We start from the raw sequence: 24,764 nt of genomic DNA on the forward strand, positions 1-24,764 counted from the left end.
TGGAATACTTCCATCCTCAATTTTCAATGACTACGTCATTTCCTAACTGTATCTGGATTTGCAGGTACACTCTTTTTACGTTTTCAAATGCTGCAGATATAGGAGATAATGGTTACAAAAGAACACTTGTATTTTTGGTAGTTGCTTTTATGAAAGAATTGAACTTGAACGTATATAGATTTTTAGCTATTATCGAAGCTGCATATTAAACCCAATTTACAGGATCACCAGCTTGAAATATTTTATTGGAGTCTTCATTAATATTTTAAAATACTTATTTTTTGTCGTATAAATCATTTCGTTTCTCTAAATTTCTTGCAAACTTAATTGTTTTCTTTATTTAAAAATACAGAAGTAGTATCACAACCCGTGAACGTATGCATAAATAAAATGATCCTTACATTTTGGGATCGAGTTTCTAAACTTTTCCATGAATATATTTTCTATCGAACTTTGCCTCGAGATAGTTTTAGAGAATATATTTCACAATCTACATCCACCAATGTCGTTAAGATATTGATATCTTTTAAATCTATAACACCATTTTCATTCCAAATAGCTGTTTCAACAATTCATTTGTCGGCATGGCTTTCCGCTCGGTAGGCTATGTAAAAATATTATTGTTAGCTAATTTAATTCTAAAAATATCTATAAAGCCACTTTTATTTTTATCATTTTACAAAAAGGTTTCTTAAGCTATGTTTTAAATTATTTTGCAATGTAGGACGGTTTTTTCTTTCGGCAGATTTAATATTGCCTTTTTATGCCCATCAAATACCACGTAAGTGTTACTATTATTTTTTAATTATCATACAAAATGCTAATGTATCGTTATAGACGTTTCAGTCATTTGCCATTCACAACGAGTTAGTAACATGTCTCCATGTTAATATGTTCCATAAGTTACTAAAATTAATGAACATTTTATTTGGACGCCTTTATGCATAAAGGAACCAAGTGACACAGTTGTGAAACTGAGATTCAGGGAGTCAAAGTTAAGCGTGGCTCCCTAATTCCTGGTACATTTAAATAATTCATAAGAAAGTGTTTTCAGTACAAAGACATGTCCTATACTTAAATTAGTAAGTAATTACATATAAATATATGTTTTTTTGATTATATAACAGAAAATGGCGTTTGGTTCTTTTATGCACATTATTTGTTTTTGACACATAGCTATTTTGCAATAAGGAACCACCAATATTCACCTGTATTTAAAAAAATAGTTCTTTAATCCCATTGGCCTGAGCAATACGAGAACTTTCTTATAGGCTTAATAAGGTTTTGAAGGAATATTAATTAGATATGTTTAAAAGTTTTATTTGTAGTATGAGATACATACTAAAAAGCTTACATAAAGGTTAAAGTACTAAGAGATATACTTTTTCAACTTATTTCAAAAGTATATTAAACCTATTCAAATTCTACATCAAAATCTATTTCCCCATTAAAGCCTTCAACATCATCTTCAATGCTGTTATCTGGAAAAAAGTTACTATAAAATGGTTTAGCATCTGCAGGAATTAAACTTAGCATAGATTTAAGATCTCTAATTTTTGGCGTTGATATGGCTTTCCCGTTAGGCCATAAAAGTGGTAAATCCTGTGTGAATAATGTAGGGCGCCTTCCAACTTTCTTTTTTGTCAGATCAATTTCCTGGTGAGGTTCATCAAACATATTCCTAGTAAACAGGGAGAATGGTTTGTCTCTGTAAAGATCAATTTGCCTTATCTTTAACCAATTAATTTTTTTGTTCTCAATGTCCACTTTTCTATTTGTTATATTTTCTTCTAATGTTTTTGTACTAAAGAAATCCCCATTAAGTTAGTTTGGTTATAGTGAAAGGATTCTTCTTCCTGCAGGCTTTCATGATGTTGATATAGTCATCATCTGTGTAAACCCTTTGATGAGTTTTGAGGTGACACTCCACATACCCAAATTCCGAGTCATTGGGGAGGAACGAATAATATAATAATATTTTATAAATTTTATAAACTGTCAATTAAGAGAAACCTCTCAATTATTTTAAGTTGGTGTTTGTTTTTCCCAGGTCTCCATATTCAAATAGAGCAAGTGTATATGGTTAACAAGTTATAAGTTCATAATTCATATTATTTTTCAGTTCTTCATCGGTTTTGTTTATAAACACAAATATGTTGAAACAGAAGTAATGGATCAACAGGAATAACATCGTCATGTATTTTAATTTTGTTCTTTTCGCCATTACGTAATTTAATTTTTCCTTAATAATTTCAATTTGTATAGGCTTTGTCCCTCTGTTTTCTTTATTGCTTTCAAACCTACTTCAAAAGCATCGTAACAAATGTTCTCTTTGTCTCCAGTAATTCCGGAAGTAATAGACATAACAGCATCAGTATTAGGGAAAGATTTGTGTTGTTTGAAGAAGTCCACTTTTACTTTTACATCAGAATTATCCCTTTATATTCTAAGATGAGTCGAATCAATGTGTTGATGACTTTTATTGAAAAGTATATAGCTCTTTTTGAAAAGAATTGCCCAGTTCTTTTACTTGTACATGTATATGTATATATTATGTATAAGTAGCAACAAACCGTATACCGGTAAGTTATTTGTAAGTCAATTTTGGATCGTTGGACCAACGAACCTTGATTGTAAATTTACTGCTTAAATTGTAAATAAGGTTCATTGGCCCAACGACTCGTTTAGGTTATGTTTTACTGTATCAAACAAATCTGCCCGATTACACCACTGATCGTTGGGCTAACGACCCTCTTATTTAAAAATAAACTAATGTTTGGGTCGTTGGTCCAACGATCGGTGGAGTAATCGAACCAGACACGATTAACTTAATCACAAGTGTTGTAGAACAAATAGAACTAGAATTGTGATTTATTTGAAATTAAAGAGTAGCATAAATATGCTATTTCATGTTGAGATCTCCGTATGTTTGCTTTTGACCTGTTTCTTCAATGCTTGAGTTTGCAAAGTAGTGTGTAATATATAAATATCATAATAAAATTGTTATAAAATCATACATTCCTAGGTGTAAAAATTACAACATATCAGTTACCCACGGATTTGCACGCAGTTTCGTATGCTTTGCACGTGAATTAGCACTTTGGTGAATTGTACTTCCAACGCCAATGTTGAGTTTGCTATACCCATGATCAAGAAAAAATTTCAAACGTGTATATTTATGGTCATTGTAATTTAATCCGGTCTTAGTATTTTTTGTGTTATAGTTGATTTGGTCTTGTTTCAATATCCTGAAAATATGCTGGATGTTCACAAAAGGGTGTCACATACTTGTGGCTAATAGTACTCATCATTTGAAACAAAAAATATAATACAACCATAGGTCGATAAATTTTCTTGTTTAACCGCTAGCCAACATTTTATATTTTTTATTAAACCATTATTATCTCTAAAGTTAAGTTAAAGAAACCAAATTCTGTATCTATTTTAATAGATAAGATGAAAGTAAAGAAAAATAATTGTGCTATTTTCATTAAAATTAACAAAATGACGTCTATAAGCAAGAACTGAACCAAACTAGCATTTAGACAAGAGATGTCATTTTTTTTCTCTGTATTTTTTATTTTTCTATTTATCTGATTTTACGTGATACTTTACGATATTTTAATAGTTATTCTGCTATATGGAGCGGAGACGAATCCAACAAATCAGAGCTCATTATAATCGATACAGCCATTCTCGAGTTATAAATGGTGCAACTAACACGACTTTATTTTATGTATACCGATAACGCAAGAGTAAAAACTATAATATTTCTCTGATTGTATAAGCTACAGCCATTAGACGTGGTAAAATGCTTTTCAAAAGTATGAGTTTTCAAGAAAGTAGCGTGTATAGTTTTGGCTATTAAAGTAATTAATTAATCTTAATTTGTCGTGTAAAGCCATCATTAAGATGAGATAAAAGAATAAATTACGCTGTGATAATCGGATTTGCTTACAGAGTTGGTATTTTCTGTTAACGTGTTAAATGAGTTACAAATTAAATAAATAAGCAAACTAATGTTTGACCATTTGGTTTTTGTTGTATTTGTGAATAGAGCACTTGTATAACAACACTGGTTTTTTACTTTCGATATGACGCCGAACTAAACCAATGATAAATTCACTTTGCAAACTCTTCAGAACAGGTTAAATTTAAAAGTGAAAAGTTGTATGAAATCTATCCATGATATCATATGAAACCTTAATCGATATTGTAATATTTAAATAATGTAAAAAAATGTTCTGGGTTTTATTTACCACTCTTAGTTATTCTTCAACATTCTTTTGAAAAATATAAAATAAACTGCCTTAAGTCAATGCATTAAGCAGTCATGATCTCATTTATCTCATGCATATTTTTATGAATCCGAAAATGAAGAGAACGCCGTCTTGGGCGTTGCCTTTGCTTCTTTGGAAATTCATTAATTTTTGCGTATGCTTCTTTCTGTTGCCTTGTACGAAGTTCGCGTTGTAAGCGATGTGACGAGTGTTGTTTGTAATAGCCTACATCCATATCAGTGAATAATGTTTATAAATTAATATATCCACTTTTATTTTAGAAGTAGTTTTAAAGAATCTTGTTGTACAAATCGAATTTTTTTTTATTCGCTTGTGCACTCTCAAAATTATCTCGGTTATTTTCAAAACTCTACATAAAGTCTAATGAAGTAAGATGTAATTTGAAAATCTAAACGTTTAACTAATTACATTAAAGTCAAAATAATAATAATATAAACAAATAATTTAGTGAGTTTATTTAAATACACAATAGAATAAACGAAACAATTGAATGATTAAAGAGCATACAGGTACAATAATCGAATACCGAGTAACTAGTATAACCGAATAAACAAAATGTAGCTATCCTCTCTTGTAACATATCTATTGTAATATTACAATACTATAATATTGGCTTATTATTACTGTACAGTAGACATTATTACTGTAGATCTTGGTAGACAAAGGTATTTAGTACACGACAATACGATATGAGTTCCAACGCTACGCTCGTCTTTCCTGTCGTTCCTTTCCTCTCCTTTTTCTATTATTTTCTCTCGTATGTTCTACTTTCTATTTTTGGGTATAATACATATTTAAAACTGACTGTTAGTTATAAATATTAGTTAATAGTAAGTGTAAAAAAATGGGCCATTAATGAATGGCTCATAAAAAAATCATTTAATGAAATGTTATTTTTTTGTTAAATAGTTTACAAAATGTTTAAGAAGTGTGTGTCCTATTCTAAAAATATTTTGCATGTAAAAGTATGTTTCGTAAACTTACATTATTTTTTTACAGAAATTTTTATTTGGAATATTTTACAGAATAAAATTTAATAAGTTCTTTTCTTTTATAGTTGGCAGCAAATATGTTTTAAATGGAGTTTCAAAGATAACGCCTGACAAATCCATGTGCTACCACTATGACCCAAAAACGCGTAGCCTACTTGAAAATATTTAATAAGGCAGTAGTTTATTTGAACAATTCAAAAAGAACATGTTCTTTAATACCAGGATGCATGTTATTTGTATGTGGCTGGTAAGCAAAGTAAGCAGGGCCGCCTGTTTTTACATTGCTGTAATCGATTTTCAGTTGGAGAATTTAAAAAAAAAAAACAAAATACTAGTCCTTTACGACATGTTTTCTGAACAGGTTCATGGAATAGCAATATTTTGATATTTCATGAGGATCAGTAAGCATTTAAAACGAAATTGAGCAGAATCTTATAATTAATCCCAAAACATTTTTAAGTTTTATCTGATTATAAAATTTGTATTTCACAGAATGGTATAACTTTTAATAGTAGCAATTTTTTATATTTCATGGACAAAATCGATTTATTATTAAATCATATATCATTAAAACCATTTCACTCCATGAAGCTTTTATTTTTATCCCATTTTATTTGGGGTTGGTTACAAAATTACCTCGATTTCCTACTTTAACCGAAATCGAAGTTTACTTTAACCGGGGAAGTGTTGGTCTTGCACTTCCTCGTGAAGCAAACAAAATTTTTTGTCTTCGGAGAAGACATAATTAAAATATCCCAAGCAAAATCCAATCCCACCTTAAGGGGAATAACGAAGAGTAAACACTGCTTTGGGTGAAACTATTTCTGTAGTTAGCAGATAACTTCAATCCGTGTACAATCAATGTTAAGCAATCCATATCTGTTTAAAATTAGAACTACGCGATGACAACGCGAACCGTTGTAACACGTAATCGAGCATTCAGATAATTTGCTGCGAAATATCTGGAAATCGCAAAACAAATAATCGGCGAGACGATAACGTACTCGGTATGGGATTGAGTAACCTTGAAGTGTTTTGTCATCTTTATGCATAAAATACCATTAGTTGTGGTTGAACGGGTATTAGTGATTGTCAGGGATCATTTGGAAAGTATATGTACCTTGCTCGAATCACAGCAAAATAAAAATACTCGTTTATATTTTATAAATGCACCCTACCAAGAACCTATAAAATAAAGGTTGGCGTGGACACCGTAGAAAATATCATGTGGAACATATTGGAAATTGATTGTCCGTTAACGAATACTGAGCGAAGACCAACAATACAAAGCTGTAAAACTAATTTAATATTAATTATTAGCTCATCTACTTTTTTAATTGCCACGAATCCAACCGATACTTCCTCATAGCTAAATTTATTTTTAAAACCCAATACTATTTTACCTGTAATCCACGATATAACGTTGCGTCCTAACACCCAAAGTCTTACAGGTCTACTGCACGTATTGTTGTGCCGATATCAGGTTAAAACTAATATTACTATGCAGCAATTAGGTTTTAGCGCAGACTGTTAAATTTACTCTTTACTTTAAAAAAAATTGAACTTTGTGGAGTAGTTAATACTTACTGTTTACATACATAGATCCTAAAAATATGTATAACCAGAATGCAGCAAGGGCACATTTAGTAATCTCTTTCCCATATGTGTTGTAAATTCTTGTTTTCAGCTTATCACCAGGAAAATTGGTCAAAGTTTGTGGTGAAAATACAGTATCAGGAGATTCAACAGATGTACGAGTAGTTACGGATTGTTTATACACTTCCCGTATCGTATAGCCTTTGTTACCTTTCTAAATAACGATTGAAAATGCTCACTTTTGCTTAGTTGGACTATAAAACTTTGAATACGTGCTCGCTGTGCTAGTTACTCTCGGCATTGCAAGTTGTGTACTTGAATTTAATGTTAAGTCGCATCGTGGGTTCTTGTGTGGTAGATTAAGTAACTGATCCCTAGAAAATAAGTAATTTTTTGGTACCTCGCCCACTCAACAAAGATATAACTGAAATCCGCTTTGTAACAATTATAATTATTATTATCGTTGAATTGTTACAATCAATAGTTGTGTCAGACGCAAGCTTACTTTATATTCTTTAATCCAAAGCGTTCATGATGTTAACTTTATTTATTTATGAAAATAAAAACTAAGAGCATTCATCGACAATTTTTCAAAACACGTTTGGAGCTTATTTACATCTCGTAGAAATACGTGTTTGGTTCAACTAATTTGTATGGTGCTTTGATATAAAAAAAATATGTTTGTAACTTTTATCTTAAAATTATAAACATTTAAAACGAAATAGGCTACTAACCTCTGAAATATTAATAATGTCTGTGCTATCTATCAATTTTGTGTATTAACAATGCGATATAATTGGCGTGAAGATACATAAAACCATTATTCATTAGTTATTATTTTTTTAATACATAAAATAGTTAAATGTCATTTAAATTTTGATAATCGTGCTGTAGCTTTGATTGTACTTTGTCTTGTTTAGTTGGCAAACAAAAAAATTTATCTTTATCGTTAATCTAAACACTACGTACGCAACAAATAATAATTGTATGGTAATATAAATAAGCAATTCGCTGAAATTAACAACACCCAATGTAGACCCCACACCTTTCAAACGGAAAAACTGGTAGAAAATCTAGGCCAATAGGAGTGTGTATTTAGAGTGTGAAAGCTTTATCCGGAACGTATTGTATGACCATATGTGTGTGTTTTGTACATATTTTAGAAGAATGGATACTGTAATGTTGTTCAATAATACCACCTACTAATTTACCAATTGTTACTCATTTGTTACCAATGAGATTGTTATTAATTAATTCATCATTAGAATTAGTGTTGAAATTCTTTACCTATAACATATCCCTTAACATAGATAATAATTTTAATAACATGAATGCGGAAAACGAACCGTTGATTCTGTAAAAATTTTTCATTACCATTTAAGAAACATGTATGTAAAATAGTGAAAAATGCCCTTTAGATAATTTTGACATAGTCAGTTTATTTATAAATCATAATATTGTGAATTTTTAAAAGATCTATTAGATTGGTTACAATATTTGTATTACCTTGTAAAGAAGTGTGCATGTAACATTTTAAATTTTACGATATTAAAAATATAATTATTGTACAATTTAGGTTTAGGTCAAATGTTTACTCAGTTTATTTACAATTTTGAATCCAATAATATTTTAAGGGAAAAAATTATATTTCTGAACCGGTCGTTATGCTATTGAAAGGGATTTGGAAGTAGGCTATCACCATATCCACTTCTCTCTTTAGCATATCCAAGAAATTAGTTCAAGTTTGTGACAAAGTACAAGTTAGTCAGCAAAACACGCTCATAAATCTAGTGAAATCCTTGTTCAAGCGCTGCTGGCGACTGATAACCTAGGTTAACTTTCTGTTCTTTTCTCATTCACAACTCTTTTAGTTGTGAATGAGAACTCACAACTCAATAGACAAAACAATAGACAGTATCTATTGTTTTTGATACTAACTACAGAAGAGGAAATTCAAAGATTTTTAGAACCAATTCAATGACTTAATTCAGTATGAAAACTGGCCATGTTCAAACAATTTTGATTTTTGAAGGATTATAACATCGTAATGGTATCTCAAACAATGATATATCCTTGTGTATAATTGAAGAATTACGGCAAGTGTCTTAGTTTAAATAGATAAGTAGTACGCATGTAAATGGTTTTTATTTTATTTTTTATATATTTTTATTTGTTATACAGACAAAATTCAACCTTTTTCAACTTCGCCTTTGAACATTCGAGATGTAAGGTTTATAAAATAACTAAAAAGCGTTTGCATGCGTATTAATCATATATTTTTTATTAATAAAATGAGACACATCCCATAAGTCTAAAACTAAAAATAAAGGTGATTAAATGTTTGAGGCTTGACATTTTACTGTACTGTACTTTATAGGGTAACTATTTGTACCATAGCCTCGTCTTTAGGCCGATAGATTTGTATGTTTTGCACAGTTGTTTGGATCTTTGGATAATGTACAGTTCAACATATCTCTGGATAGTTCACATCGTTGTGCAATAATCATCTATAACATTAAATTATTAGATATCTTAATTATTCAAACAATTCAATAAGTACATCTATATGCAAATAAATTGCACTCAATAATCAGGCAAACGTTCATATCTGCACATAAATTTCATATGATAATATGAAAGTAAATGTAAGAACACCTTTTAAATGTACTAAAATGAGACAAGAGTCTAGTATAAATTATTTGTCAACAACCCTATAAATATTGCCATAGTTTCCTACATTGCAATATTAAGGTTAAAGTTGAAAAATCTGGTAACATTAAAATGATCTAATATTATTAACTAACTAGCTGTTTCCCGCGGCTTCGCACGCTTATCGTAAGCTTTGCCCGTGGTTGAGCACTTCTGGTTCAAGCGAATTATGTTTACAACACCGATGTAGATTTTGGCCTTGTTGCCACGATCAGGAAAATCTGTCAATAGTGTATGTTTTTATATCTGTATCCTTACATGTACTTTATTATAAAGTGGTCTTCTATTCAAGTTTTAAGTTCAATCGATAATTTATTTTTAAGACAAATTATAAATTTGTTTTTTCTTCAATACACTAACGCTCAGCAAAATCCTATGGAGTGACATGCACCATCATCGACCTCGATGTTCCTTATATGGAAAAAGAGCTTCGTGTGAAATTTCAAGTTTATAGGTCCGCTTGTTCTCGATATATCAAATTGTATCTATACCATTAATATTCTGTTTGAACCTTTCGACCCCAAAATCAATAAATGTTTCCTTGGCTCAAGAGGAGTCTGTGTGCAGTGAACTAAACCATAAAAATTGTTATGGGTGCAATCAACTACATTAAAAAACACTCCTAACAAGTAGTATTTATTTAACAAATTGTATAAGGGACATAGAATGTGACAGCTCATGTTTTGTTCTACAAAGGTCTTGTTGGTTGTCTCTTGGTAAACCCCTTTCTAGAGTGTTTGAGCTGAGACACGGAGCTCACCAAATGGAGATAAAAAAATTTCATTGCCGATACATTTATTGATAAGAACTTTCTGTCAAAGCTTCCCTTTACTGGATTGTTTGAAAAGTTGAACATAACTACGTGAGTAGTTACAAGATTAGGAAGACAAATGTCTTACACTTGCCAGACATAGTGGAGGGGGAAAAAGATTTCGATTTACGGAAGGCTATCATGGCTAAAGGTGAATACACTAGATTTCCCGCCTTGAAAACAGTTTATGAAGAAATATATTTCCAAACTGAGTTTATCTTGACATATACATATCTATTAACGGTGTCCACCTCTATTATAAGGGTATCAACTCAATCAATCAAACACATCCATTTAACAAGGAATGCATCTGAACGTTGCAGATAGTGAACAACTGGATGAATTCCAAACATATTATTCGTTAAAGACTGGATTCAAAACGAATTATTTTGTCAGAGTTTTGGTGTAACGACGAAAAAAGTGAACCGCTAGCGTTTTGCTTGTGTTGATACCCTTTGTTACTTCCTGCTATGGTGAGTCCGGCTTAGCCTGCTATGTTTATCTCACCAGTTTTTATGCCACATGAAAATAATCCGGGTCTACCCTATCTAACCAGCCTAATTCATTTAATATCCGAAATAATATATAAACTGTTTTAAAGAAATACTAATTAATAATGCAATATGTAACATCTTCATCCTCATGTGGAGATTCACAATAGTCATATTTACACTCACTTTAGAGTAACATAGACGCCTAGGGTTGAACGTGTTATGTTCCCATACATATGTATCATGTTTAATGATGGTGTGTCGTTTAAATCAAGTAACAGTTTTTAATATCAATTATAACTCTAATCCAAATCTATTCTTTTATGAACTAATGCGTCCTTGTATATTTATTTTGTGATTTTAACAATCAATCAATTTATTTTATACTCAATTACTTAATGGTTTCATATCAATCTCAATCTTAAATAAATAAATCAACGGTTAAAGATAGTTCAAATATATTGAGTACAATTAATTAATAAATTAACAATTTAAAAGCAAATAAAACTAAGTACAATTTATGATTGTTGTGCCTCAGTTATAATTTAGTTTATACAGGGATATTCTTTAATCTCTAGGTTTGTTATAGGGTTAATGCTTCACTGTTCAGGACAATACGTATTCATTAATTGAAAAAATATTGTCTGCTATAAAATTTGTTATTCAGATAAAATAATGCCGCAGAGAATATTTGGGATAAAGCTTATCAATATTTTTGCATAAACACAACATGTCTCCTGTTTATGATAATAATAAGATTGTTGCTAAACTAAAAATCCCAAATTAGTTATAATATTCCAAATAATTATCACACCTGTAGATTTATAATTCCTTTTTGTATCTTATATCGTGGTCTTGAAACCTGTGTAAAAGGGTTTTCCTCAAAATGTTTAAGCTTTTACTAAAAAATTGTAATGAAACTATTCTGATAGATTTTTAATAGATTTTAAACAAATGGGCATTTACAGTATGAGTCATATAATATGGAGAAAAAAACTTATTATGTCTCTCCTTGTTTGGAAAATTATTTAATTTAAATAATCCATCTGTTTCAATATTGTAATCTGACGTATTCCTTCCTTTATAAGAAGGATAATGCAATATAATTTAGAAAAAAAAACATTCACTATTGTGATTACACAATAAAATACATAACTTCCTTTATTGTTGGGCATATAGGTCTACACTTTCCTACACGTTTTCTCGCGTTCGTTATATTAAATCCACTATTAATAATATGACATGTTCTTATTGGAAAATGTAGAGGATTAAGTTAAAATGGTTTAAGTAAAATACATATTGGTAAATTCAGAGTTGAATTTATTTTTATAATAGGGACTAACTTTTACATATATGTACTTTGAATACAATTATTGATAACTAGTGTAATCTATAATAATAAGCTCATATTTTAATGGATGATGAATTCTAGTGAACGTTTTAACCAATCAGTGATTAAGTGGACTGAGAATAAGTGTCTGTTCAGCACATGGGTTTCAGTGATCGGACTTACATCCGAGACATTTACTCTTACTGCTAAATTTACGATGTATTTGTTCCGTATTGCAGTTAACCTAAAATCTTGAGTTTCATATAGTTGGATTCTATCCGCTAGTAATTCTTAAAAGTAGCAATGAATAAGTTAACACACGTAAAAGTTTACACCTGATTTAATTGTTTGCCCAGACCATCTAACTAGGCTACTATTAATATCCAAGCCAGTATTACACACGGTTCACAAGAATTATTAACACTCTCAGTTTTGTCATTGTCACCTTTCTCTCTTCTGCGAGGAGTGAGTGAGTGCCCTGCAGTACCAAGCTGTTTTAGTATGCATTGGTAATAAGACTGTCCCAGAATCCGCTTCGAGGATATTCCCGAAACAATTCGCATTTTGAACAGAATGTCGCAACTTCTGCAAAATAAACAAACCTTCCTTTGTTTAAGTCATGACTAAGCAAAACTAACTATAAGCGTTATTACAAAATCCCATTCGTAATTAACTTCCTTTCATTTATGCCTCATCTTCTTAGCCCACAGATTACATGTGGCGTTACACCAAATGGTTTTGGAAGGAAATTACAAAATTCCTCGCTGGACGTGAAAATGAAGACGTAAATACAAACTAAACTTATTAATCGGACACCTGTTATTACGTAATGTTCTTCCGCACGACAACTCATGCCATTACAAACCACACATTCCTAGAGGTAGCTGTCATAACTATCTATCATGAAAATGAAGATATCTTCAACTATAATAAAATATTAATCTTGAAACAAATTTGCATTTAATATTAAATACTATATTATTACAAAGTATATTGTCCAAAAACGTTTCTTAGCCATTTGGTAAATATGTAGGCTATATAGTCTGTTCAGTTAAAACAGGGAGAGAAAACTAACAGAGTTTTACTTGAAGATTTTGATGGAATTTACTATTTTGGACACTTATTAGACACATGATGTGCCAAAATAATACCCAGAATTATACCTTGGTATGTAATGACGTAAGCGAGAAACGAATAAAAGGAATTTTTATGTCGACTTTTCTAAAATCAACACTGCACTTAACTCCTTATGAAACTTAACTGTAGGCTATAATTGACTTTCCTTACCTATTTAACCTACTACGTATAGCCTACTATATAAATTATAGAAATAATAGGTCAATCTGATATTTCATCATTGATATCTGATCATAAACAAGATTTTCATTTTGTAAATTAATGATGATGACCAGGAAATTACGTCTAAAGTGTTGTAACCATGATACTCGCAGAAATTACTCAACCTCTTGTTTATAAATATGAACTTAGTAAACCTTTTTACATTTTGTTTGTTCACTTCAGAAGCGTGATATATAATTTAGTGTAATTTTTCTTTGACATCATAACAACATGAGTATAAAATCAAACAAAAACAGATCTAAAAAACGTTGAGGAGAAGCCTGGACTACTATGTCTCCTTATACTTCCAATCTTGTTTACATTTCCGCTTGAGTCTGTGAAGCTTTAGAGAGTTTTGTAGTTATTCTCTTGATGAGAATTTGTAACTAATTCGTCTCCTCCCCAGTTCTATTGTTGTAAAGAGAATTTGAGGGAAATATTTGCAATACCAGTCAATAAAAAACAAACAAAAATGGAAAGGCAGTCGCGGGTCTGACCGACAACGATAGAAGTGACTACTTCTTATAACCGGGCTGTGAATATATATCTTGGAAAAGTATTTTTCCTAATTATTAAATGGTTATTTTTACATTTAAAAATAATATAAGAGAAAAATGGAGGACTTATATATTTATATATTTTGAGGATTTTATCTAATATTGTTACAGTTTCTACTAATTAATTTTACATATTGTTATATTTGGATTCCATAATTCTGGTATTTGTTCTTGTAGTTTCTATTCGAGCTAAAACTATTCTATTATAAAACCAGTTTTACATAGTGCCTATACTCAATGTAGTTTGTAAGTCAAATCACAACAAAATTAAAATTGTGAAGGAAGAGTTTAATGAGAAAATGATTTTTGATTGTCTGTTATTTCTTTAAACAGAATATTTCTGAATTAGAAATTATTAATCATAAATGTAGTCACCTAAATACCAAGACTGTTGTAATGACTATGCTTGAGACTATCTCTGAGCACTTATATAATTTTCTTTCTATAACATGAGAATGGCGTTTATAACTAAATTTCTCCATAGCAAAATTCTGTCATAGTTTTCTTTCCTTTTTCAAATGAAGAAAAGTTAATGTTCCCACAAACTGAATTGAATGCTGAAATCTTATCAGAACTATTTACATACCTACTGTAATAGATTGTCTTATCTTGCTGAATTCCACCTAGAAATGATAGGATATTCTTCAAATCTTAGTATCAATCTTGTATCAAAAGTGTATTGAATGATTCTGCAGTCAGTCGACCCTCATAGTTTGTTAATGATCCAAAAGGAAATGTATCTTCAGAAAGATAAATGAGTATAAAAAAAATAAAACTATAATAGTAAAAAAATGAAAATATCCTTATTTACGAATTTAATAAAACCCCAGTCTAATCTATGTATTCAGCTAACAACATAGCCAGGAAAAGATTTTGGGGGGGTCTAGATAACTGATATATTTCTGTATGGGGGGGAGGTCCGGACTTCTTGGACCCCCTCGCTGGCTACTTCCTTGCATTCAGCAGTACTGGTACAACTTTACAACAAAAAAGATAGTTATAAAACATACAGTATTGTGATGTCAATTAATATAATTTTTCATCTGCACTCACATAATTTCTTTCCACATTTTGATCTAAGGGTGACAGGTAGTTAGTTATATAGCTTGCATCTATAATTTATAACATCATCTTCTCATATATTGAGCTGGCAGGATTTCCAGAATGTGGAGAGCTACAACCTGCTATATCACATTCAGTGGCGTAGCAAAGGAGGAGGGTGGGTGGTGGGGGGTCGCGCCGGGTGTCACCTTTTTAGGAGTGACACCCACCAGGTCTCTCAACTTTAAGAACAATGTACAAACAAACAAAGAAATAAATCGCTAGCACAAAAATTTCTTTTTCAGGGATTCCTCCACTAGCACTAGGTCAGCTCTATGTATAATTAATAATTCAGAGATTCCCGCAAAAGAGCCTGATGGTGTCATGGGGGATTCCCGTCCCATACTTGCGATCTTTGACGTTTCAGTTGCAACATTTCTCATTCGTTTCGTGAAGTGTGTTGTGTTTGGTTGGCGTGAATTGTTAAACGTGTATTATTCTATAGTGATAGATAATAAAAAGACAAAAAATATATTATATCCATGATCTTTATCATATAAAATTTATTGCTTTTTACTTTCGATGGGATGATACCACCAACTTCCGCACCGGGTGCCACCCAAGGTAGCTACGCTACTGATCACATTTATGTGTTATAAGACATCATATGCAAAAACCAACTAACAATTCGAGAGGGTATGCGGATGCAAACTGTAAATTCAATGTGCAACCATGAAATTTGCCTGAGTGTAATTTTTCTCAAAAAATTAACCACATTTTGTGATTCAATGTTTATTGAAAAATTATATTCGGTTATTACCATTTGTACAAATTTTATGAATATGATTAAATTTATTACTGAGATTTTAAGGCAGATGAATTCAATTCCACTTCTGGTTTCTGTAATCTTTTTACAGTTGCCAGTCAATTGCAACACACATTACGCTAGATCGGAGATGTGTTACCTTACTTAGTCTGGCAACTCCAGGCCAGTGTCTAGCTCTAGCCAATGACCTACTTCTTAATGAGACCATTCAATCTGTTCTCTTGTTCTTCAGTTTACCTGATTTTCCGGTATAAACATTGTATTCTAGTAATACTGTAATTCCATTATTTTTTATTTACTTTATTGTATGATATAATATCAGAATCTTAACAGCACTTAACTCAGCTACAGAAACTTTTAGAGGATGATTACGAATTTTCACCTTGTCATTGATACTAATCCTTGACACTCCTCACAAAAATTAAAATAATTATCTTCACTGCTACTTCTTCAAATTTATTAAAACGTCTTATCTCATACCGGTACATAATTTTGGTTATCATATAACCAAGTGGGAAAGACGCATTTTTTTGTTAGAAAACATTCTTTGTTACAAAAACATTTCACTTATTATTGTTTTACACCTGCAGTTCACTCCTTTACATTTTTACTACTGAAAGCAGGTTTGTGAATATCTGTAAACTTCCGTGGTAGAGTGCCAATTTGTGGTAAATTATATAGACACTTTAATACATGTAATTGACACCTTCATTGCAGCTATATACTGAGCTATTATCAATCTGATTGTGCTCCATGAAAATTCTGCTGCAGTCAACATATATTAAACTACTGTACAATATCTGTCTAGTTACAATACATGTAGTTAACACCTTCACTGTAGCTCTATACTGAGTGAGACCAATTAGTACCAATCTAATTCTGGGTATAGTAATAAAGCTTCTGCTGCTGTCAACACGTTAAAGAGTTCAAAAGCATAACCAGTCATAATGATTAATGTACATTATTATTAAATTTTTGGTTTTCATACTAAGGAAATTAGACAAATACATATTTTTATAAATTTAATGTTGCACATTTGGGATTATTCCATTTATTATTTTATAAGTTTCATATTTTTAACAGTTCCTCATGCATCATCTACCTTACGATTTATTGTGCTGTGTATTTGTGTAACTAAATTTTAAGTGCACTCATTAAATAAATAAGATAAATAAATAAACGCACTTGACAACAATCTCAGTTGTTTGTAAAGATTTGACCCATTCCTTTCTTATAAATTATTGATCTTGGTACTAAAAAAGTTTAAAAAATAACAATTAATTACAGTTACATTTAATGAAACAATAGTTATTTTTAATTTGTTGCAGAGCACTATCAGACACATGTACTGCTCCACTAAACTTGACTGGCAGCGATACGGAGCGGATTATGCAGATCACTGACCCATGCCGCTATGACAAGTGGACTCGTCCCAACTTGCAAGGCAAGACAAAAGTCTTCACTCGCATATACGTCTACTTCTTGGGTTCGATAGAAGCACAAAACTTGGTAAATTAATCAAGATGCATGAATCGGTTGTAATAAACATGGTGTAAACTAAGTACATAAACATAAGCAATTAATTAAATATATTTTCAAATGTGGTTTAAATTATTTAAAACTGTGAATACTTATAATTAATTATATTAGGGAGTTTTCTAGTGAAACAATGCCTTTGATGGTGAATTTTCAAGACTGAAATACTGCCGGATAAAGCGAAGAGGACTAGACAAATGTGTTAGTATATCGCACATAAACTGGAGATTAGATCAGTATATTTTGTTTTGAGCAGAATATATATTTTCTTCAAAGAAACTTACTGTAAGATATATAAGGAAGTAAATGAGAATTTCAAAGATCACCCATACCAAAGACTAATGTAATTTACGAAAGATCCTGCATTCATAGATAAGTACAATACAAAGGACCAAAATGAGATTACAAAAATCTTCTGGACAAATTTATTAGAGATCGGTTGGTGGTTGGAGTTTTAGTTAATAATTTTAACGACAAACTACACCTAGAAGTAGGTTTAAGAATAGAGGAAAATTTATCTAAGTCTGCTATCAGGAGGAATTAAAGGAAAATCCACATAGAAAGGTTTTAAATAAATACATTGATACAGATAAAATGTACTTTAAACACAATTCAGCCTGTTTCATAGGAAAATAAAAAGTTTGTGATAGGGATCAGTTTTTTTTTTTTTTCAATTTGAAGCACTTCAGCACCATATAAAAGGGAATGTCCAGCTTGAAATGCTATTTGTTTCAAGTGTTACAAGTGAAGCATTTTGCAAGGGCTTGTAAACCTGTGGAATTTAATAGCAAAATATACGAAGCTATGGATATATCAGACAATAATGATAGTAACTTATGGACTATAAATTTATGACCTGTGGATGTGAAACTCATAGTTATACTTCAGAGCAGTGAGACTGTAAAGCCCAAAATCTTGTATTCACTACTACTGTATAACAAACAATTTCAACTGACTTGAAAGATAAACAATAAGTCAATAAATGTTAGCCAATTTAGAGGTTACAAATAAGATTGATTTGTACCACATTGTTATATAATGTGGATGGCACACAATCCCCACAAGTAATTCTGACCAATGCAACCAAACTAACCTAACAGTCACTTGTGAACACTTCCAGGACTCTACACAATAATTCCATTAATTTGAAAATAGTTATTTCCCTTAGCTTTCTTGCCATCTGGAGTTTTCGATTCCCTTGATTTATGCCCCAGTACTTAATTGCTGGATGGATGTGGATTTGAAAACTGAAACCTAGGACAAAGCTAGCGAGTATAAATATGTATCTATTAAAAAATCAAGAAAGTAGCCAGGAAAAAATGTGGGGTGGTCCAGACAACTGATATTTTCCTGTAGTGGACAGAGAGTAAGGCCCCATTTTGTTCCTTAAAAAGTCCTTGATCCGTTTCTTTGTTGAGAACAATCTTACAGCAGTACATGTCACTAACACTGAATTATTTAAATAATAATAATCATTTACCAAAAAAGTAGTTGAAAACATTGAAAATTTGGTGGGTCCAAACCCTTTAGACTCCCTTGCTGGCTATGCCCTTGTGGTTACTGACATCACTAATACTGGAACTGAGGTTAAATCAGTTCACTCATATGATGTGTTCACTTCTTAAATACAGTTTTTTTTTTTAATATTTTATGTTACATAATTACTATTAGTACAGTATGGTCAAATTTGTTACAGCAATTCACAACGCAGATCCTGCTGAGGTACCGCTGGAGGGATGAGCGACTCAGTAATGCAACTGCCGAGGTGATGGAGGGGGAGAATATGTTAATGGGTCGCATCTGGACCCCCCATCTCTACCTGGTCAATGAACAAGAAAGTAAGGTGATGGGCTCAGGTCGCCAAGATGTCTTGGTGTCCATCCAACCTGATGGGACAGTACTTCACTCCACCAGGTAGTGTGTTGAATGACTCCAACAAATTGATTAAAGTGGTATATCCAACCTTATAGCATTTTGTTTATCACTCATGTAAATGAGGAATAAGGATTTACTTTAGCCTTCCTCAGAAACTGATTCTGATTATAGTACTGCTTATTACAAGATGTTCAATTTTTTGAAATGTAATCTTCAAATGCGTCTTGAAATTAAGTTATAAAAGCAAGTAGAGTATGCATCTAATATTAATTGTATTTTTTGTATTATTCCTTTTTACCTTTTGTGAGTAATGTGCCTTGATTGGCACTCTTAAATATACTTTTTGTGTTTATAAGGTTAAATTTATTAATATTTTGGACTGGGGCAACTTATAAGAATAAAAATATATAATAAGAAATACACTGATTGCTCTTTGTTGAACTGTAAATTACTCACTGAAATCCTGTATATTAAGTTTTACAAAATCTAAATTCCTCTTTGTGTAAATAACTTCAAATAGGTTAAAATTCTAAATTTTTTAATTACTCTCTCTCTCTTTCTCTCTCTCTCTCTCTAACAGATTTTAAAACATTGATTGATAGAATATAGCACAACATTACCCAATTAATTATCTATGTTTTATATGTTTATAAAATAAGATTTTCATTTGTTAAATTTTACTTTAAATACAATAAATTTAAATATTTCAACATAGGCTATAATTTCTCCATGTCTGAGATGTTTACTAGCTCTTTTTAGATTTAATTCTAATATAATACACTATTAATGACTTGTTAGTAATAAAAAATATCAGTGGATATATTTTGCTATGAAAATATCTTACATGAATAAACTTATTCAGAACTAGAAGAGTCTTTATTCATTTATGAAACAGAGTTACTATACATTTTGTCATGTAAATATAAAAATGTATATAAATAAAGTAGTAATTACATAATATTATTTCATACAAAAAATAGTTCATGAGCTGAGAGCGAATTTGCATTGTATAAGCACACAACCTGCTTTTTCCTAAATTCAGTTGAAGAATTTTCCCTTCTTCATCAACCACACTAATTTTGATAGGGTTCGAAACATCCCATTTAAAATAGCAAACATTTTTTAAATATTAAGTGATAATTTTTTTATATCATTTGTTTCTTAACTTGAGACACTTAAAACCTACCACCAGATGTCTAAATTAATTTTAAATCAGTGTCAGTTACATCATATACAGACTGATTGGCTGAAATTAACAAGTTCAAACTCTTTATCTAGTTGTTTGATGTGATATAGCTATTATTTATGTTTTTCATGACCGGTTTTACTCTATTTCTATCTCCACCAAAATTAGCACAGTCAATTTTTTTTCCTATGAGAAATTCCTCAGTTGTTTAGTAAAACCAGGTTGTATGATCATACAATGCAAATTGGGTATTCCTCAACTATAAGTGTTACTAACATTTTGTACAAACAATTCTAGAATTATTACAGCTTAATTTTATCTACCAACTACAATTTTTTAAATCACACATAAATATAATGGTGTTTGTAAAAAAACCTCTTTTAGTAGTTTCTACATCACTTCAAATTTGTCTTCTAAAATTAAATTGGAGTTTCGAGTTTGTTAACAATGAGAAGTGGCGACCTGATCAAGATTTTGATAATGCTCATATCTATATAAATGAAGGTTTGTCTGTATATCCTTTATAGAATCGTAAACTATTTGACCAATCATTATGAAAATGTGTATGTATTTTACTACGGAAAAGGTTTTGCCCATTGGTGGGCCCAGGCTATGCCCATTGATGTAACTCACCACCAGGCAGCGCTGCAAAAGATAAAGGTTTTCAAATCGCCTACACATTATAAATTGCAAGTATGAGACACTTACATGTATTAAATAGCCAAACACTATTTGAAGGCGCTAAGTTATAATGTATATTTGCCTTTAAAATAAATTTCTGGTTGAACTAGAAAAAAAGTAAAGTTTTAGACCATTTAATAATAAAATATACCTGTACTTGGACAAAGGCTATAAATATACACTTTTGACAGATTTTCTTGAACATAGCAACAAGAAAAACTGTACATCAGCGTTGAAAATATAATTTCACCTGAACCAGAATTACTCATACACGGGCAAACCTTATGAAAAGCATGCAAAGCCATGGAAAACAGCTAGTTTGTAATAATTATTGCTTGTAAATTGTATATTAAAATTTATATCCCTTATGTTTTAACCCTGTTATAAACATCTGGAAAAAAAGTAAAACCTGATTCCAAGCATTTTTAGAGCAATATATAACGTAATAATTGAAAAATATTTCATCTTGGTATTTTTACTATGTTCCAGAATGAAAGTAACTCTTCTATGTTTGATGAATCTCCAAAAGTTTCCTTTTGATAATCAGAGATGTCCACTAGTTTTAGAAAGCTGTAAGTATCATTTTATATCTAATAAGGTGAGAATTTAATAAGATTTAGAATGAGATGAGAATTAAACTAATTTTTAAAATTTGGATTCTAAGTATTTTTAAAATAATGTTTCCAGAAAATTATTAGTTTTTTTTGCATTTGTAATAAGTTAGTAGTTTCTGAAGACTGGAATTAAACTTAATAAACAACAAATATGATTTAATTGTCTGCTTTTAGAGCATAACATTGAAATTGGAGTGAACAAGTTACAACACAGTTGCCAAGACTTTTTTTGGCTTTTGGGATACTAGTTAATTTGTTTACTTTGATACTTTGGAACTACAGGTTCCTCAAACTCTAATTTTAAAAGTGATTTATATTTTCAAAATCTTTGATGATTAACTTTATTTTGGGTGTTTTCTGTTCTCAAAAGTTTTTCGAATTTCTAGATCATCATGCTTTTGTAGGTTTTTGAGTGAGTGCCTTGGTTTGTTTTATTTCACAGACCAATATAGAAAAAAATATTGATTGACAATTATTGACATTCTCTTAATTTGCTGCAGTCTATCAAAGAGTGAAACATCTCTACCTTCACTGCAGCTTTTTTTTTTTTTTTTTTTTTTTTGTTCTCTTAGGACAAGAAGCTTATAATTTGCACTTAGTCCTGTAAGGACCTTTGCGCTGCTTCCGGAGTGATAGGATATTCAGGATGGGTAAGGTTAGGGAGTAGGGGTACATCTCAAAGTCATCCCGGAAGAAGGGAGGCCAGCTGTGAACCAGCCTCTCCAGTCAAAGTAGGCAGGGGGGGCACACCCTTGTTGAGGTTAACAAGAGCCTCTGAGGTAAGGGAACAAACCCCACCAACTCCAACAGCCATCTTCCACAGTAGACTAGACCTATTGAATTGCCCATGAACCCCAGAATCTCAACATTTGCGGTTAGTGATGTGCCGCTACTGGACATCCATAAGGTTGCCCAGATTAAAGTGGCACATCGGTTTTTGCTGTGCCCAGTGGTGGGTTCAACTGGTAGGTATAAACCAGCCAGAAGTGATCCCTGCTGGGTTCACTGCAGCTTTATACTGCCTATATTGCCTATCTTAAACATCTAGTCTTCATAGCCGTGTCTACCGTTAAGTCTAATATAACTTTAATTTTTAAACTCACTTGTGCTTTAATTTTCAGTAACACATGTTTTTTAATCTGTACCATATGGAGAATTGGTTCTTAGCGTTTTGAGCCAGTAAGTCAGTCAGTCTTTACTTCTGTTTAGGAACATTGTATTCAAGTAAGACTCGTAATTCCTCTATGGTTTCCAAGCATTGAGTCTTTTATTCATCACTTTGTTCTTTAGTAGTCTCTGGAGAACATTTCCTAAAATTCTTGATCATCACTTTTGATTATGCCTGGGTTTGTTAAACTTTCTGCTCTTTATATTACGTGTACCACTGGATTATCAGTTCTCATCAGTATGATTCGGGTGCTAGTACCTTTATTTCAGTTTCAGTAGCTCGTTCTCTGGGACTCACACATATCCTCGATTATTCAACACCATATAAAGATTGAGGCTTAATTGCAGCATTTACTTAGCTCCTTCACATGCCTATGTAGATTATTCCTTGAAATTTAGTTCATCCAAAATCACAGTGTCCAATTTCTTTTTAAAACCCATTTATTTGTTTGCCATAATGTATCAAATCTTATTAATTTTTTGGGCCCATGTGATGATCTAATAAGAGTGGAGGATCACGTCTACTGTACAGTGAAATCATCATCTGTAAGCTGGAGGGTTATGGAACAATACCTGATTAGCTAAAACTAGCCCTTAGTTCCAGGCAACAATCTGGTGAAGGATCACATGTACTTTGCAGTAAAATGACTGTGTACGGGGCAGAAGTTAAAAATTAATAATCGGAGGACCAATTATGAAAATAAAAATAAAACAATGTGCAGAATGGCGGGGAAAGTGGGCAGGTAACAAGAGGTGAGAGGAGAATACAACACAAGTGATGGAGTTTTAACAGTACCTTGGAAAACTCGCTGTGTGTAGAGATCCACAGGGGGAAGCAGCAACGACAGGAGTGCTTAGGCGCGACGTAATTGGCGCGTAGCGAACGGGCGTCACCGCTGGTGGCCGCGGTTTTTAGAACGACGAATAATCCGCACTGGACACTGTCTTCTCCACTAATACCCTGAAATTACCTCCAAAGGAGTGTGGGAGGAGGATGGTAATGCACATTAAAGAAAAACACTTGAAAACAAAGTCAATACGAAAGGGTCGAGCACAAAGAGTGACCCACGAACTGTAGAGCTACATGGTCTCCGGCCGATGATTCCACTCAGAATCCCGGGAAGCGGTTCGCTCCAGGGGACGCTATCGCCCTGGTTGGTTAGAGGGGTATCTGCTATTCGCCGAACGGGCAGCAGTCGCAAAGCGGAAGAGCGCCCAGAATACTTCAAGGACAGGACCCTTTAAGATATCAGGGGGTGTGGCGCTGATTGGAACAGCGGACGACTGATTTGGGACCACGCTCCCTCTCTCTCTTATACCTAAATGCGTCTGGGCTAGATTATGCTTATCTATATTAAATTAAATATTGAACAGACTGGCTACAGTATAGTGATTTACATGTTTGTCTGTGGTAGGGGCCTATAACACCAGTCAACTGGAGTTGGGCTGGGAAGCAGACAGCCCAGTGAAAGTAAACAAAAAGCTACAACTGACAGAATATTCACTGAGACAAGTCTATGTGAACACATCTGATGCACAGTACTCCATCGATGAAAAGGACAGTTCAGAGAACCTCAACTATTACGGCAAATTCGGTAATATTTACGTCATTTTTTACTCACTAGAAATAGTACATACATTCTTAGATGAAAGTTATTAAAGAGTTAGGCAATTCACTTTCTAATTTTTAGCATTGCATCTTTCATTTTCAAA

General features: G+C 31.9%; 1 protein-coding gene across 1 annotated transcript in view; it reads left to right on the plus strand.

Moving 5' to 3' along the window:
• LOC124352821 (pH-sensitive chloride channel 2-like) overlaps positions 1–24,764 on the plus strand; it is a 46,327-nt gene that overhangs the window by 10,723 nt on the left and 10,840 nt on the right. Inside the window, exons 2-5 of the mRNA XM_046802515.1 lie at positions 17,321–17,501; positions 19,225–19,442; positions 21,760–21,842; positions 24,467–24,646. Of these exons, the coding sequence (XP_046658471.1) occupies positions 17,321–17,501; positions 19,225–19,442; positions 21,760–21,842; positions 24,467–24,646 (662 nt within the window). The remainder of the gene's footprint in view (positions 1–17,320; positions 17,502–19,224; positions 19,443–21,759; positions 21,843–24,466; positions 24,647–24,764) is intronic.

This window comes from Homalodisca vitripennis, chromosome 1, assembly GCF_021130785.1.
Source record: "Homalodisca vitripennis isolate AUS2020 chromosome 1, UT_GWSS_2.1, whole genome shotgun sequence".
Taxonomy (NCBI): Eukaryota; Metazoa; Arthropoda; class Insecta; order Hemiptera; family Cicadellidae; genus Homalodisca; species Homalodisca vitripennis.